This window comes from Ambystoma mexicanum, chromosome 5p (assembly GCF_040938575.1).
Source record: "Ambystoma mexicanum isolate Mex_15411 chromosome 5p, UKY_AmexF1_1, whole genome shotgun sequence".
NCBI classification, from domain to species: domain Eukaryota; kingdom Metazoa; phylum Chordata; class Amphibia; order Caudata; family Ambystomatidae; genus Ambystoma; species Ambystoma mexicanum.
This window is the reverse complement of record NC_090930.1, coordinates 61,387,923-61,403,227: the sequence shown is the minus strand read 5'-3', so window position 1 is coordinate 61,403,227 and position 15,305 is coordinate 61,387,923. Positions and strand designations below refer to the sequence as shown.

At 50.1% G+C, this 15,305-nt stretch overlaps 1 protein-coding gene across 4 annotated transcripts in view; it reads left to right on the top strand.

Annotated features, from left to right (window-relative positions):
- Positions 1 to 15,305, top strand: part of KIF4A (kinesin family member 4A) — an 807,676-nt gene that overhangs the window by 342,273 nt on the left and 450,098 nt on the right. For all 4 annotated transcript variants that reach the window (XM_069612448.1, XM_069612449.1, XM_069612450.1 and 1 more), the window contains 2 exons: positions 3,649 to 3,834; positions 4,657 to 4,760. In XM_069612448.1, the coding sequence (XP_069468549.1) occupies positions 3,649 to 3,834; positions 4,657 to 4,760 (290 nt within the window). The remainder of the gene's footprint in view (positions 1 to 3,648; positions 3,835 to 4,656; positions 4,761 to 15,305) is intronic.

The window sequence follows — 15,305 nt, the reverse complement described above, 5'->3', positions numbered from 1 at the left end:
ATCGTCTCACCACTTTTCCCGACGACAGATCTCCAGTCCCGAGAGTCTTCTTCCTTTGACTGATGGGGATAACCAGTTTTGCCTTCTTTTCACCTTCCTGGAGCATCTGGTGGCCGCCTTGCCCGTGCCAAGCACCCCGGCAACCGGAATACCACGGCTTACCACTACCGCAAAGAGACGGGTAGTACCTTTTAACCGAAACAACTCCGCGGCTGGTTTCTTCACTGGCAGTGCAACGACCACCTTCTTTCCTCCACGGTGAGACCTCCTCTTCCTCTGGACGAAACACTGACTTGCACCCGCTGCCAGGAACTGCCCCCGCTGGAGCTTCCTTCACACTTAAGGTACTGTGGTCCGCTGGCTTCCCTTGTGACAGATCGTTCGGGGTGACAGTAAAGCCTCAACTTTCTAGCCTGGGCTGGCCTGGGACAGCCTAGCTAACTTTTCCTGACTTTAATTTCATCCTTTTTGTGCGAACTATCTAAAAAACTCTTTGGGCATAACCCCACTGTGTGAACTTGGACCCCTTCTGCTTGCTGTCTCCAAGAGTGGGCCTTGCAATTGACTTCCTTGTTATCCTGCCTTACTGTGGTTCTTTTAAAAGTATTGAAACCTGTGTGCTTTCATAACTCTGCCTTTTTCCTTCCTTTTTTTTTTAATAACTTATTAGAGTGCCATCTTATGTTAAGCGCTCACCACTGTCTGAAAATAAGTGGTGTTTCTCACTAAAACTTGTCTAATAAGTAATTAGGGTTGTATATACATAATAGTGACTGTGTGCTGAATTTACTTACCCCTTTTGTGCTAGTGTAATTTACAAGTGTGTCTTTAAATAAATAATTATATACTTTTACACCAAACTCTGGTCAGTGCTACTGTCTTCTTGAGGGAAGTCTGACTGCTCAGCCACAGCTACCAAGTGAATCTGTGTGGTACAGACTGCTACCAAGTGGGTTTACTGCCAAACACCTGTAGTCCTAAATCTTTTGCAGTGGTCCCTAAGGCAACTGCACAGGTTTCTGCCTAACAGGGATCTGATGGTTGCAATGATCCATACCGAATGGAGGAAAGGGGGTGAGACATAAGTCATTAAAAGTAACTCACCGTAGTGACTAACCTACTTAGTCCATAGTACTTTTTCCTCAGCACGACCCTCTGTTCACTCCCCCAAATAAAATGTAGGTGAGGCTAAATTAGCCGCCTGGCACGTTCAAGGGGAATGAGGCCATCCGCCAGAGGACAGGGCTAAGATGGCGTTGCTGAAATAAAGGAAAAATGCTATTTTTCTGGAGGAAGAAAGATTGTGGTCCCATCCAATGTGAGGGAAAGCCGCTGTATTCGTGGGCTATTGATGCCTTTGAGTTTCCCAGGAAGGGCGTGGCACTCATGGGTGGGGGTTCGTTTGAGGAGGGGGAGGGGTCAGTGGTGGGTGATGGGGCCCCATTCCACATCCATGGTGCTGGCGAATTCTGTGTGGGGCTAGAGTAAAACCAGTAGTTGTCGCTGATTGGATAACCACTGGCTATTTGAATCGTGCATATCCTTGCCATTGATGTGCTCGGACTTTCCTCCCGACTGCGTTTTGGATAAAAGGACTTCTGCAGCTGTTTTTCAGATCCGCGTTGGAGCCAAGAATCCCTCAGACAGCCGACTAAAGATCTGGAGAAGACTCCTGAAGTGTCCCTGCATCCCTTCCTGCTTCTGGCCCGGTGGAGCCCTGTTGGACTACCTGATCTTTCAAGATTCTGAGTGTTGCTTCAGCCCTTGGACAAGTGGGGCCAACTAGTCAACGCCTACTCAAGGATACAGCGGTCTCGTGGCTTCAGAGGTGTTACTGCACCAAACCATGCACTGACTAGCTTTCTCATGGGCTACCTTGCCAAAAGCGTTGCAGTTCCGCGGTTGCACTTGGAACTTTGATGGTAGTCGCCAGCTTGTTACAAGTCACCACCTCTCTAATTTCGTCGTCCCAGCATCAGTTTCTTACACTAGTGGAACTTCTACAACCACGACTGGAAGGACAACGGTCCTGGCCTGTGTGCTGAGGAAGTCACTGGAACATGCCTTCCCTCGTGTGAAGTGTCCTGAATAGGCCTGCATTGCGCTTATCTAAATCAGGTGGTTGCATCTTTCATCTGGAACTGAGCGAAGGAATCCTTGCACCCACAGCTCCTAGGCACTGTCAATGGAACCACACCCCCTACCCCTCCCCGCTGAACCATGTTATGTTATCAATTTTTGTACCTAGGTACTACACAACCATCACCAAAGGGCAATCTGGCGCTAAGACTGAGCAAGCACGATTAAGGACAACAGAAAACAGAAGAGTAAAGTTTTTCAAGGCCCTTCTACATGGCAAATGGGTGGCCACAGAGAGAAGCGCAATGGGTAGGGTATTGCACATCCTAGCAGCCCTAACCGAGAATGAACGGCTGCCAATTCTAGAACGGTGGGATCTTGGGATAGCAAGAAGGAAGCGATCCTTGGAACGCAACACACGGCCAGGGACTTGGGGTTGAAACTTCGACTGCAGATACTCTGGGCCTACTGCGTGGAAAGCTGTGTGCACCAGACAGACTTGGAGTGCACATGTTTGGTCACTGGCAGCCATCAAGCCATCTAGTGAAATCTGAGTCAGATGGATAAGTTAAGCACATCTATTGTTCTACCCCCTCCCCTGTCATCCATAGGATAACATTGGGAACAAGTCCCATTGTCTCCTAACCTTCTAGCCCACTGTTCTATGGTAGTCGTCGAACCTATGTAGTAATTTCTGAAATATAAAACGATTATATAGCTTAGCACCCTTGTCGACTATCTTCTTTGAACAAGCACCAACACAAGTCAATTCTACTTTACCTGCAAAGGCTCATTCTGGGGAGAAGCATTGTGGCTCCTGTGACATTTTGGGTACAAGGCACCATTCATCTTAGGGAGTGGACTGCTTAAGCTAGAGAAATCACTTGTGAATTGGTTCTATTATATGCTGCATTATTTACTTGCCTTCTGTGTTGATTAAATCTTTTGAATGCTTTCTATGAACCTGTGTTGAATGGATATTTTGAGTATTATGAGATCACCTGCTAGTTTAATTTTTCAGTTTGTATTAGGTCTCGAATAAATATGTTTACATTGCGGTCTAAAATCAGTAAAGTGCATTACATTGTGTGGATTCATTGATGGCCCTTATCCCCACTCAATCGCTCCCGAGATTAGCCTTGACTACTCCATGTTTACCTTGATTGGGTTGTGGCCAACCTCAGTTCCCTGTTCATACAACTAGCGTGGCCGTCCTAAAACCTGTCCACCAGACCAGATTCTAGAAACCCAGCAGTTGCAAACACCTCAATTTGTATTACTGCAGTTTTGGAATACTTCAATTATGAATTATTGGCTTGCATTTGGTTGAACTAATCTAGATTAATCTTCCAAAACAAAAAAATCGGAGTCTGGATTGAAGGAGTGGTGCCGGTGCCTATAGCCTTAACTTTAAATATAAAGTGCTTCTCTTTAATGATTAATTTTAAGAAACTCAAACACGGTTTATAAAAAATGACATTGTAATAGATTGTCGTGTCTAAGCGAGGCTAGTTTTGGTATAGTATCATAGATGGCCTTGTTAATTTGTCTGTCTTTTGTTTTTTGCAGCAAACTGAATTAGATCCCTGTGCACAGAGGGCATCTGATGGCTTTACCACCCAGCATGCCCTGCGGCAAGCGGCAATGTCCAAGGAATTGATCGAATTGAACAAAGCACTGCTTTTGAAGGAGAAACTTGCCAAAAAAATGCTTCAGACGGATCATCAGCTGGACCCGATGCAAAATGAATATCAGGTAAAATAGAACATGTGTGACAAGAAGCCATGCGCTGTTTGCACATGTTGCTCCTTGAGTGAAGCCTCTTCCACAGTCGAACTGGGGCTGGGATGAATACCTTATTCAAGTCAGCTTCACAGCTGCCTTAATCCTCTGGTTACATGCGTTGAAGTGACCAGTAGTCTGACGTGCCTTTTACATGGTCCACTTGCCATCAATGTTCACTTGAAATGTAAATTACTAAATCATCTCAAATCGTCGTAGTTTGCAAGCATGAGGCTTTAACTGCCTCCTGACCAGGGAGCTCTAGTTTATTCCAGGCCTGACTATCAGCTAGCTTTCATCCATCCCTGTGAACCTGCACTGGTATGCCATTGTCAACATCCCGAGATCACTGAAATTCCCTACACCTCCATTTCAATAACATTGATGAGCACAATTGCCCCAAAACCGCCTTCTTTAGATACCATAATCGAACCTCCTGGATCCGGTGGCTCAGTGAGCATCTGACCTGATCTTTTATGCTGCATGTATGGTTCGGAAATCCTTTCTCTCGTTATTTTAATGTAAACTCTGCCTCACAGTGGCATGTGGAAGAAATGACATGGTGTAATGCTTAGGAGAATAATTGACTAAATGGCAGCACAACAAAAAAGCAGTTGGCTCCATGGGGCCATTTTCAACCCTAATGGCAGTGTACTGAGACGCCGCCCATCTGCACTCACTCTAGTCCCACTGAATTATCACTATTCCAGATCTTGAAATTCTTTGCTCTGCTTTGTCCCTTCCAAGTTGATGAGTATTGTTGAATTGGCGGTTAAAGTTTTCTTTTTGTTTTAGAATAATGTCAAGAACTTGGAGTCTGAAGTCGGTGCACTACAAAAGGAAAAGGAAGACTTGATTCTTGCCATCCAGACAGCTAAAAAGGACGTCAACCAAGCCAAGTAAGACAGTGGATTTTACTTTGTTTATTGGACTTTGTATGGCACCTAATACATAAGTGTTTCCAGACGCCACAAGACAAGTTGGGGGAGGCAGAGGAGGACATGGGAACCACAGAAGTAGAGCAACAAAAAAACGATTCTATTGGCCTTGTCACAATCCTACTCTGCAAGTGCCTGAAAAGGTGGTAAGTGCAGGGGCAGGGGCAGAGTGAAGTGCTGGAGGGGTGTACCCAAAGGGAGGCGGGTGGGCAAGTGCTGGGGTTGTGGGAGCAGGCCGCAGTGCCAGGGGGAGGAGGGTGGGGAGGTTTAGTGCGTTGGACAGGGAGGACAAGGTTGGGCTAGTCTGGGAAGGGAGCCCGAAAGAAAGTGCTGGCAAGGGATGCTGGGGTGACTGGTAGGGGGCTGTTTGGCCTCTGTATCGCACTGAAGGGGCAGGTCCCCAGTCGCATAGGCAAAGTTGGCACAGGGAGGTGAAGATGAGAAAAGGAAAGTCTTAAAGTTTACGGAACTTAAGAAGATCCGGCTGAAGTCTGAGGGGGGTATCGAGGCTGTGCCAGAGGGATCCAGCTGAGGAAAGGGATCTCCCTCCCACTCTCTGCTTGGAGAAAGGTTTGACCTGCAGAGAGTTGGAGTGAGAGGACCGAAGGCTGGGAGGTATTTGGGGAGGGAAAGCTGGATGTAGAGTTCCCAGACCCCAAATAGCCTTATGGATGATGCAAAGTGTTTTGAATTTGAGCTCACTGGGAGCCGGTGGAGAGATTCTAGGGCCGGAGAGGTGTGGTCCCTGGGCTTGAGTTCAAGGATACGTTTTGCAGTCCTATTTCCTATTTTGTATTAGTTGAAGGGGGCAAAGGGAGCAAAGAGGCGCAGGCTGTTGCAGTAGTCAAGCCTAGAGAGAACCAGGGCTCTGGAGACGTTTAGCTTCTGGGGGGGAAGGCGAGGAAAGGTATAATGCCTCTGAGGTGGTGCAGCTGAAAGTAGGCCTTCTTGGCAAGGTCTGATGTTTGGAGAGAAGGCCAGAGAAGTCAATAAAAGATGATCCCAATGTTTTTTGCCTCAAAAGTGGGTGAAGGGGGGCTCAAGGAGTCAGGCCAGAGAGTGGGGGCCAGGGCAAGGCACAGGCGTCCCAATGAGAAGGCTCTCTGTCTTGCTGACATTAAAAGAGAATTGTTAGAGGCATGCCTGAATAGCAGTCAGGCAGTCTGGTATGAGGGAGAATGGGGAGGACTAAGAGGATGGTAGCTTGAAAGAGCTGTCTGCAGAACACTGGAAATGAGGGGAGAAGGTGGTCCCGAGGGGCCAGGTAGATGTTGAAGAGCTGTGACGATAGGATAGAGCAATGAGGGAAGCCACACGTAGAAAGTGAGTTTGAGAGAAAAGGACCCAATTGCACTGGGGATGGTCTGTTTGAAAGGAAGGAGGTAAGCCACACCAGTGCCCTGTCTCTGATGCCATGGGTGTCATGAAGACGGTTTGAGGATGAAGTGGTTGACTGTCAAAGGCAGAACAAAGATCAAGGAGGATCAGAACAGGGGGCGGTGTTTGAGTCTAGATTAGAAAGTAGGTCTTCACGGGTGTTCAGGAGAGCAGTTTCTGTGCCTCTGGATGCTCTCAAACCTGGGTGGTCATGGAGGCAGATGGCCACTTCGGTGTGGGGGGTCAGTTGGGGGAGGACTAGGTTCTCCATGAATCTGTTCAAAAATGGGGTATTGGAGAGGGCAAGAGGGGTCAGCAGACTGCTTTCTTTAGGAGTGTGTGCAAGAGAGTGCTTTAGGTGTTGTGGGAAGGAGCCAGTGGGCAAATGAGTGGTTGCAGGGGTCAGCCACGGCTGGGGCGAGAGGCAGTGTCCTTGATGGTTCTGGAGGAGCAGGGAGCACCTTTTTAGAGGAGACTTTAATAAAGCGGACCACTCTAGAGATCTCATTTGGTGCAATGGGCAAGGGGGGAGGAGAGTAGTGGGGGGTAGAGGGGGGCCTAGGGAGGCAAGAGAGGGTGGGGAATAGGGGAGCGGATGGCAGAGGCCAGGATGTCCAGAGTTTTGGAGCAGTGGCTGGCCAGTGTGAGCAGAGCCTGGGAGGGAGGAGAAAAGGAGACTGCGGTTGGATTGCCAAGTGCCTTTCAGATTTGTAACGGTTGTCTTGGTTGAGTGTTGGGGTTTTACTAATGTCCATCTGTGGTAGGACTGTAGAAGACTAACCCGTGGGAGTACAGGGCTTCTATTCACGATTGGCCTGACTAACCAAAAGGTATGGTAGCAATGGCTGAGCAGCTTGGCTTCGTCTGGGATGGAGACTGGCTGTAGTTCATTACAAAGACCTTTTAGAGCACACTTTTAGTCAAGGAAACGCACTGTAGTACTTGTACGTCCCTTCCCCATGCCTCCATCCTTGTAGGCCTCCCCCAACATGGGGACGGTTCCGAACCTTTGGCAGCAAAAAATGGAGCTTCCCCTTTCAATTTAGTATAGCGCATGGGGGCACGGCTTTGGGCTTGGCAGCGCCCTGCCCTGCGGCACCTCACCTAGGTCCCTTTTCCCCACGGTGTCTGCCCTGCAAGCTAGGCATGAGGATGCTTTACGCTTGCTCACTGTTATTTAGTTTTTCAATCTTCCCCTCCCTTCGGTGCCACGCCTACCCCAGCACATGTCGGTTGCAGGAGTATTCACGAGATGCTCTGACCGCCATGGACTTTGAGTGCCTGGGACCTAACCACCGCTGGGACGCGTGCGCTTCTTGTATTGCTCTGTCACCGGGCATTGAAGAATCGTTTGACATGTTGGAGGGAGATCTTCCACGCTTCTCCTCCAGTTCACCTTAAAGACTGTCTCCAGGACCCCTCAGCAAGACAAGGTAGACCCTTTATTTAGTACGGCTCCTCTGCATGGTTACTCTTTCCCATGAGTCCCACGGGCAAGGGTTCTTTGGCTTCAGGTTTGGGCAGGCCTGAGGCCTCTAAGGCTACCAACTCCCAACCCGAGGTGGCCAGGGGCTCTTCCACACGATCCATGGGCAAACCCAAGGCTACTGGCCCGAGGCCAAGGGTCTCGAGGGCTCTATCAGGTGGTCCACGGATGGGAAATCAAGTTTGTCATCTTCGACCCCAAGGCGCAAGGGATCCTTGTGTTCTACCTCCAAGAGTTAGTCCTCAGTACGATTCAACATGACCACCGGCGCAGAGGCTGAGGGCGCACAGCCTTTCAGAGCTTTCTCTGAGGTGGGTCAGGCATTTGAACTACTGGCCTGTAGGCCGAGTGATCTGCGCCTACCAGAGCATGCTATGAGTTTGACGCTTCTGTTTGGGGTGCAAGACCCAGGGTGTGGCATCTCATGGCTGAGCATGTGGCCTTTGCGCCTTCCTGCCCAGAGCGTGGTGCAAGGCCCCAAGATGGCAGATAGGCATGTGGCGGAACCTGCTAGGCCGGTGGCCATTTTGGATTAGTGTGGGTCCACCCGGGCTCGCTGCCCTTGTATGGGCCTTGCAAAATAGGCCCCAGTCCCCTTTGCTGTGGCAGCGGACTGTATGGTACAGGCGGGTGGTCTCTGCAAGGGTGAACATCTACCATTCACAGCCTTACGGCCTTGTGTGCCTCAATCCCAAACGTAGTCCTAGCACTTCGGAGGGCCTAGCCACGCAGAACCTGGCAGCCTGCAAAGACTTCCTTCGAGCCCTTCATCCTCATGCGCACCCACAGATGGCTGGCTCTTCAAGGAGAAGATCTTTCAGAATATTCCAACCTGGCCTTCTCTGGGCCCTTTGCCTGTTCCTCCAGTGCAAGTGCTTGTCCCTCCTCTCCCCTGGCCCAGGCCTTGCCAGTTGTCCAGACCCTCCACCGCTTCCTGTACCACCAACGCCTCCCCCTCAGCAACGGTTGGATCGGTCTTCGGTTACGGATCAAGGAGGTACCCCAGGGCCAGGACTCCCCTCAGTCTAGAAAAAGGGTGGTGGGGAGGACAAGAATGGCGATGACTATAACACCTGGACGACAAACCCTCTGCTTCTGTTAAGGCCTTGGATGACCTCTGTCGGGGCCCTTGTAGCTCTTGGGTGGGGGGGGGGGGGGCGTGGGGCCCATCAGGTGTCGGGAGTGCTAGTAGAGGTTTTGGTTAAGCGCACCACGATGCCTTCAGGCATCCTTCTCCACAAGTCTGTCCTGCAGGTGGCGAAGATCTGGGAGAAGCCCAGGGCCAATGCCCAGATGAATAAGAAGTTAAACAGCAGGTTGAGGCTATTTTCTTCTGATGTGCAGGAGCAGTTCTTGGAGCTTCCCCTTGAGGGCCTGGACCTCTCATGCGCCAACCGATGAGCTGACCAAGAAGAAAACCTCCAGGTCCTTGGCAATCCTGACTAAGCCAGGGCAGAAGTTATTTCCTCAGGCTCAGGGCAGGGCTGAGTTCATACACTGCACCTTCACTGAATTCAAGGGATTTTGGGGCCACAGTATGCTGAGGCCCGACAGGTCAACCAGTGACAACAGGAGGAAGTATCAAAAGACTGCACACGTTTTGCTTTTTTTTTCCTGCTCCTGTCTGACGCCAAGCAAGAGGCATTGCGGTCGCTGAATACAGCTCCCTGATAGGGGGCTGGTTGGCTGGCTCTTTTCCAGGACAGCTGTGGGCTTCAGTCTTCCTCATTCTTTTCCTCTACCATACTCTCCTCATCTTCGTCAGATTGGGTCCAGAACTCTTTTACAGAGGTCCTTTCACTTTTAGAGATGCAGGTGGTGGAACTGGTTCCTCAGACAGGGGCTCTGGTTTTTAATCCAGGAATTCTGCAATACCCAAGAACCAGGCTGGCCTGAGGGTAGTCCTGGACCGGTCATTTCTCAATCGATCTTTGCTGCTCGAAAGCTTCAAGATGATTACTCCTGTGCACATAGCAGAATCTGTGTGCAGAGGACTGGATGTGTTCTGTAGACCTTAAGGAGGAGTACCTGCATGTCCCTGTTAGGTAAGTTTTGTATGCAGTACCCTTTGGGACCACTACACACAACTATGACTACAGGTGTAAGCAAAACCAACCTTTGGTATAATCTGTACCACAGTTTTTGATGGCGAGCTGAGCAGCTAGGCTTATCTAAAGAGGGAAATGTGAGCTTGTAATGTTAGAGGTCTACAATCACAAGTATTCAAATAGACTTATACTCCAGGTTTCTTTGTATGACACTTTTTCATTTTAGTGTCAGTTTGAAAACATTCACTAAAAGGAGGGGGACAAGAGGGAGGATGTCGGGGTGGCTCCTGCAATGCACAGGGACTGGTTACAAAGCTGGCATACTGGCAAATCTTTGATTCTGGTAGCTATTATCAAGCACACAAACTGGTGTCCTTCTCCCTGGCTATTCGGTGTCCTGCTGCACTCTGAGGAAAATACAACCAGCTCCAAGAATGGTATCCAGGTGGCTTACGAGTTGATTGGTCCCACCAACTCGAAGGGAAAAGTCATCCTTGAAGGGCTTATCTGTCGAGATGAACTTGGCGATTCAGACCTGCAGCAGGGCATCACCGGGCAAACCAAATGCCCAGGAGTTGAAGCGGCCGTCCTCTTCCAGCTCGTCTTCGGTTCTTTCGTTCCAGTGGTCGACTCTGCCTTCCAAACCAAGAGACTCTCCTTTTATTCTGTTCTCTCCCATTAATTCCAGCTTAGCTGCCACTCGCCCAGCAGGGTGGCTGTCCTTGCTGGACAGCCAGCCAATCAATCACGCCAGAGTGCATTTGGGTCTCCTAGGAGACTAAGCACAGAGTTTCGGGCACCCCAGGCACGCAGGCGCCAGAGGCGGTCTTCAGTCCTGAAGCCTGCCAAAGGCATAGGAACAAAGGGACGAAACTAAACCAGAAGGACCTTTTTCAAAAAGAAATGGCGAAAAAAGACAGGGACCTGTTTAAACAAAGGAGGCTCAGACGCTATCTTGAAAAACATGGCTCCAGCGATTTAACGTTCCTGATGTTCGCGGTCAGGAAAAATCATGGTGGTTTGTTGTAAAACCACTGCCACCAGCCATTTCGAGAGGAAAGGGTAGCATTGGACTGCTACATGAGTTTCTAGACATAGGGGAATACTAGATATCCCCTCCAGCACTCTATTGTAAGATAGGGTGTGCTGGGTCTAGGACTTCAGAAAGACTAGTAAAGTCAATTTCACTTTACTTTCTCTGGGAAACAGTAGTTTATCCCAGAGAAGGTATTTAAACCTTGGGACAGCCTAAAAGGCTTCTGTGTCACTGCAACTATGCAACTATGGACTTGTCTAAAACTCAACAATCAAAAGAAATGAACACAGAAAACAAACCATTAAAAAGTACAGAGTCCCAAAGTTCAGCAAAAGCTGGAATTCTCTATGGTAGAGGGGAATTAGCACATTTTGAGAATTCTCCCCATCTTCCAACCACATAGGACGTTTCTGCATTTCACGATTGTCGTACCACTTTCAGTATAAGGTGCTTCCTTTCAGCCTGAGCTCAGCCCCTCATGTTATGTTACTTGGCATTTATATAGTGCTCTATATATCATTGGTATGACCTCAAGGCGCTGGTAGGTTGAACGCCCTCGGGAACCGTAGTTCTGGTCAGTAGGAGATGGTGTCGTAAGGTGCGTGGGTGCACCAGATGTGTGCAGCGGATGTGAATGCTAGATGGTATCTAGTGTTGCGTGTGGTGCCGAAGATATCAGTTGATGTGGGTGGACACCCAGACTGGGCTCTGGCTGCGTTAGGCCTGAAGGACGCATATGTGAGGAACTAGGCCAGAATGTGCTCGGCTAGCTGCGTTTTATAGGGTGATGAGGTGTTCATGGGGTTGTGTTTGTATGTGAACAGCTAGGCCAAATTAATCGGGGGTATAGCCATGTTCTAGTTGAATGATGGTGTATAGTAGAGAGTAAGCATAGTGATGTGATATGGTTCTCTTTTGAAGAGCCTGAGACCAGGCACGTGAACAGGATGGTGAGGAACAGTGACACACGGACACACGGACACATAGAGACAGGGGGCTGGGTTGCCTCTGAACCATATACCACCTTTCACAAAGACAAGGTAGTCATGCGGACGCACCCAGCGTTTCTGCCCAAGTTTCCATCTGCCTTCCACTTGAACCAAGAAATGGTCCTTCCTACGTTTTTTCCCAATCCCAAGGACGAAGCACAGAGTGCTGCACTGCCTGGATGTCGGGCGTGCCCTAAAATTCTACTTGGACAGGACCAAGGGCTTCCGCAAGTCAGACGCCGTGTTTCACTTTCGGAGGCTCAAGGCAGGCTATCAAATCCTGCTGGATGGTCTCTGCCATCAAAGAAGCATATGAGGGCCAGCACAAGCAACTTCCGGCCAACATGCATGCCCACACAGTTGGGGCCAAGACAACGCCCATCGCATTCCAGCGCCATGTCCCTTGGCAAGTCATAAGCAGGGCGGCCACTTAGGCCGCTCCCTCGGCTTTCTGTAAACATTACTGTTTGGATGCCGGTTCTAGATCTGATGTGGCTTTCGGACAGGCGGTTCTCAGGAACCTATTGGCTTAAGGAGGGTCTCCTCTCCACCCTGGGGCTACAATCAGTTGTAATCGCCCATGCAGTATGGATGAAAGGGGATGGGACGTAAGCGTAATTATAAGTTACTCACCGTAGTGACTCTCGTAGTCTTAGTCCATACGTGCCACCAACCTCACCCCTTATAATACGTGTCATTAGGCAATGTTAAATCTATTGTCGACGCGTCAATGGGGACTGAGGTGTGGCACCAGAGGGCAGAGTCAGGGCAGCGCATGCTCCCCGGGCCACGCCTCTAAATTTTAAGGGGGGGAGGTTTTTTTCTGGTGAAGAAGGTTCCGTCTCGCGTCACTTGGAAGGGACGCCCATACAGTAAAGGAAAGGAGACTATGGACTAAGAGAACATTAGTCACTATAGTGAATAACTTATCATTTCTGACGCAAGGTAATGTTGAGTCATTGGTGTACTCCCCACCCCTGCCATGCTAACTTTTTTGGTTGCTGTTGGTTGACGGCTGGCCACTGGCTTCCCTTGGGGCAACTTGCAGTCACTTCCTGGAGCCGCCTCTGTAGGAGCTGCCCTTTTCCTTGTGGCCCTTAGCCACAGTGGCTGCCGGGCAGGGGGCTGCCCAGGTAATTGGGTTAAAAGGCCTAGGCAGCCAATCGTGGCCAGTGGGATGGCTGGGGAGGCGGGAACAAGGACGCAGCTGGCCAGTGGAAGCGGGCTGCGGGGAGGGAGTGCGTCAAATGGGGAAATCTTTTTTTTTTTTAATTTAATAGTGTCGTACGCAATGATACACCAGGCTGAGGAAGGGGAATAGCCTATCAGGGATGTTGGGCAGGCTGGGAGGCGGAGGGTAAGCGTTACGAGGAAATGGATGCCGGGGAGGGGGTTTTGAGAAATGCTGTGACTGGTGGCTCAAACGGGACAAATTTAGATAAAAAAATGGAGGCTCAGGATGGTCTCCCAGCAAATTGCGCTCACCTCAGATGCAGCGGGTAAGGGCTGAGGGAGGATGGGCAACGGAGGGGCCTGCAAGGAGCAGGATGCACGCGGGTCACAGGGGGAATTAAAGTATAGATTAAGGGCCGGATGAACGCAGTGGCAGAGATTCTCTGTTTGGAGGTCCATCACCTGTAGCCTTATCTGGATGAATGGCTGGTGAGGGTGGGTTCACCCAAAGGGGTTGTACACTCCTCCCCGAGATTGGCCAATATTCTTCATCAGCAGGGTTTCTCCCTCAACCGGAGGAAGTCAGTTGTGCCCCATCCCAGGATCTGGTCTTCATATGAGTGTTGGAACACTGCTGCTCAGCAGGTGTTCCCCACGCCCAAGAGGCTCCTTTCCCTTTGTAAGGCATTGGAGCACTTTCTTGCCAAATCATCCACCTCAGCATGGTGGTTCCAGCCCCATCTGGGACTGATGGGCCTCCTGCGTGTTAAGTGTACAGCACGCTCACCTCAAGATGAGGTGCCTCCAGCTCTACCTGGCGGTCAATTGGGATCACGAAACAGGGTCTCAGACAGTATCCCAATACCCCCGCTCCTCCTGCCTGATCTGTGTTGGTTGTTGAACAGCAATGTTTCTGTGGGAGTCACCTTCATCCGAACTGAGCCTACCCTGTTGGTGATGGACTCCTCTTTCGGGCTAGGAGGTGTACTCTAGATGGCTGCATGATTCATGGCACATGGTCCAGGGCGGAAGCACTCTTGCATATCGGTCTGGTTGAGCTCAGGGCAGTGGGCTTGGCACTCGAGGCTTTTCTGCCCCCAATCAGGGACAGGTCTGTTCTGGTCAGGACGGGTAACTCTGCTATTATGTTTTAACTGGACAAGCAGGGTAGCACCCTTTCACACCCACCTTACTCTGCATGGATGTGGTATCGATCTGGAAATGGACCCCAACGAAGGATCTGGATTTCAGCAGTCCACCTTCCAGTGGACAGCAATGCAAAAGCGGACCAGCTGATCAGCTTGTGGTTGAACACCTCCGAGTGGCAGTTGCTCACTGACTCCTTGTTGCCCCTTTCAGCCTGGCCAAACTGGCACTGGCGGCCTGGTTCCTGATCAGCTGAAGCTTCAGAATGCTCAATTTTCAGATTACAACTGGCACATCATTCGGCCAGGAGGCCCTTGACTCACTCCCTGTAGAAGAGCAAATGGACTAGGTATTGCCTTTGGGCTTGCCACAAGTGGCTGATTCCCGTCACCTATCCTCTGCATGGTGTACTGGCTTTTTCAGCACACCTCGCTCGTTCTGGAGTTCAGGTGGATACTTGCTGCATATATTTGGCATCCATCGGGGCTTTCAAGTTTCCCCTCTGCATGTGTTTTCGGCAGAAAAGCCTGTGGTTAAGGTCCACCTCAAGAGGTTGTCTAGGCTTTTTCCTCTGGTCCAAAGGCTGCGTACAGTCTGGGGCCTCAATGTGGTTTTAGCAGCTTTTTAGCGCAAGCCTTTTGAGCTGATGGTCTCTGGACGTCCCCTTGGTGGTGATAAAGACTATCAGTTGCTCTTATATCTGCGTGCAGGGTTAGTGAGCTGCAGGCCTAGTCTTTGTGCAAGCCCTTCAACACTTCACGACATAGCCATCTTGCACTCACCCAAACCTCTTGACCATGGTGGTTTCTGCTCCTTCCATCTGCTTTCCCGAACCCAGTCTGAGGCAGGGAGGGCCATCCATTTCTTGGACCTCAGAAATCTCAAGTTTGATCTCTGACGATATTCTTCAGGAAGTATGAGACACTTTGACCCCCCCGGATTGGCCGTGGACGTCCTACTCCGATCTCTTGGAGCTGACCATCTGTCTGCCTCACCAGTTGCCTCGGTGTCGGAATATCCTAACCCAGTTGGAGGGTCGAGTGCTCCACCTGAACCCGCATTCCCTCCACCTTCATGCGTGGATCTTGAGGATGAGGTATGACTGGGACCTCTCGGCAGAGGTACTTGAGGTGTTGCTGGCTGCACACAGACTTTATACAAGATCTCTTCACGCATTCAGGTGGAGAGGATTTGAGGCGTGGTGCAGGGAATGTGAGATCTTTCCCCACCACCACATTGAGGCGTTCCTTT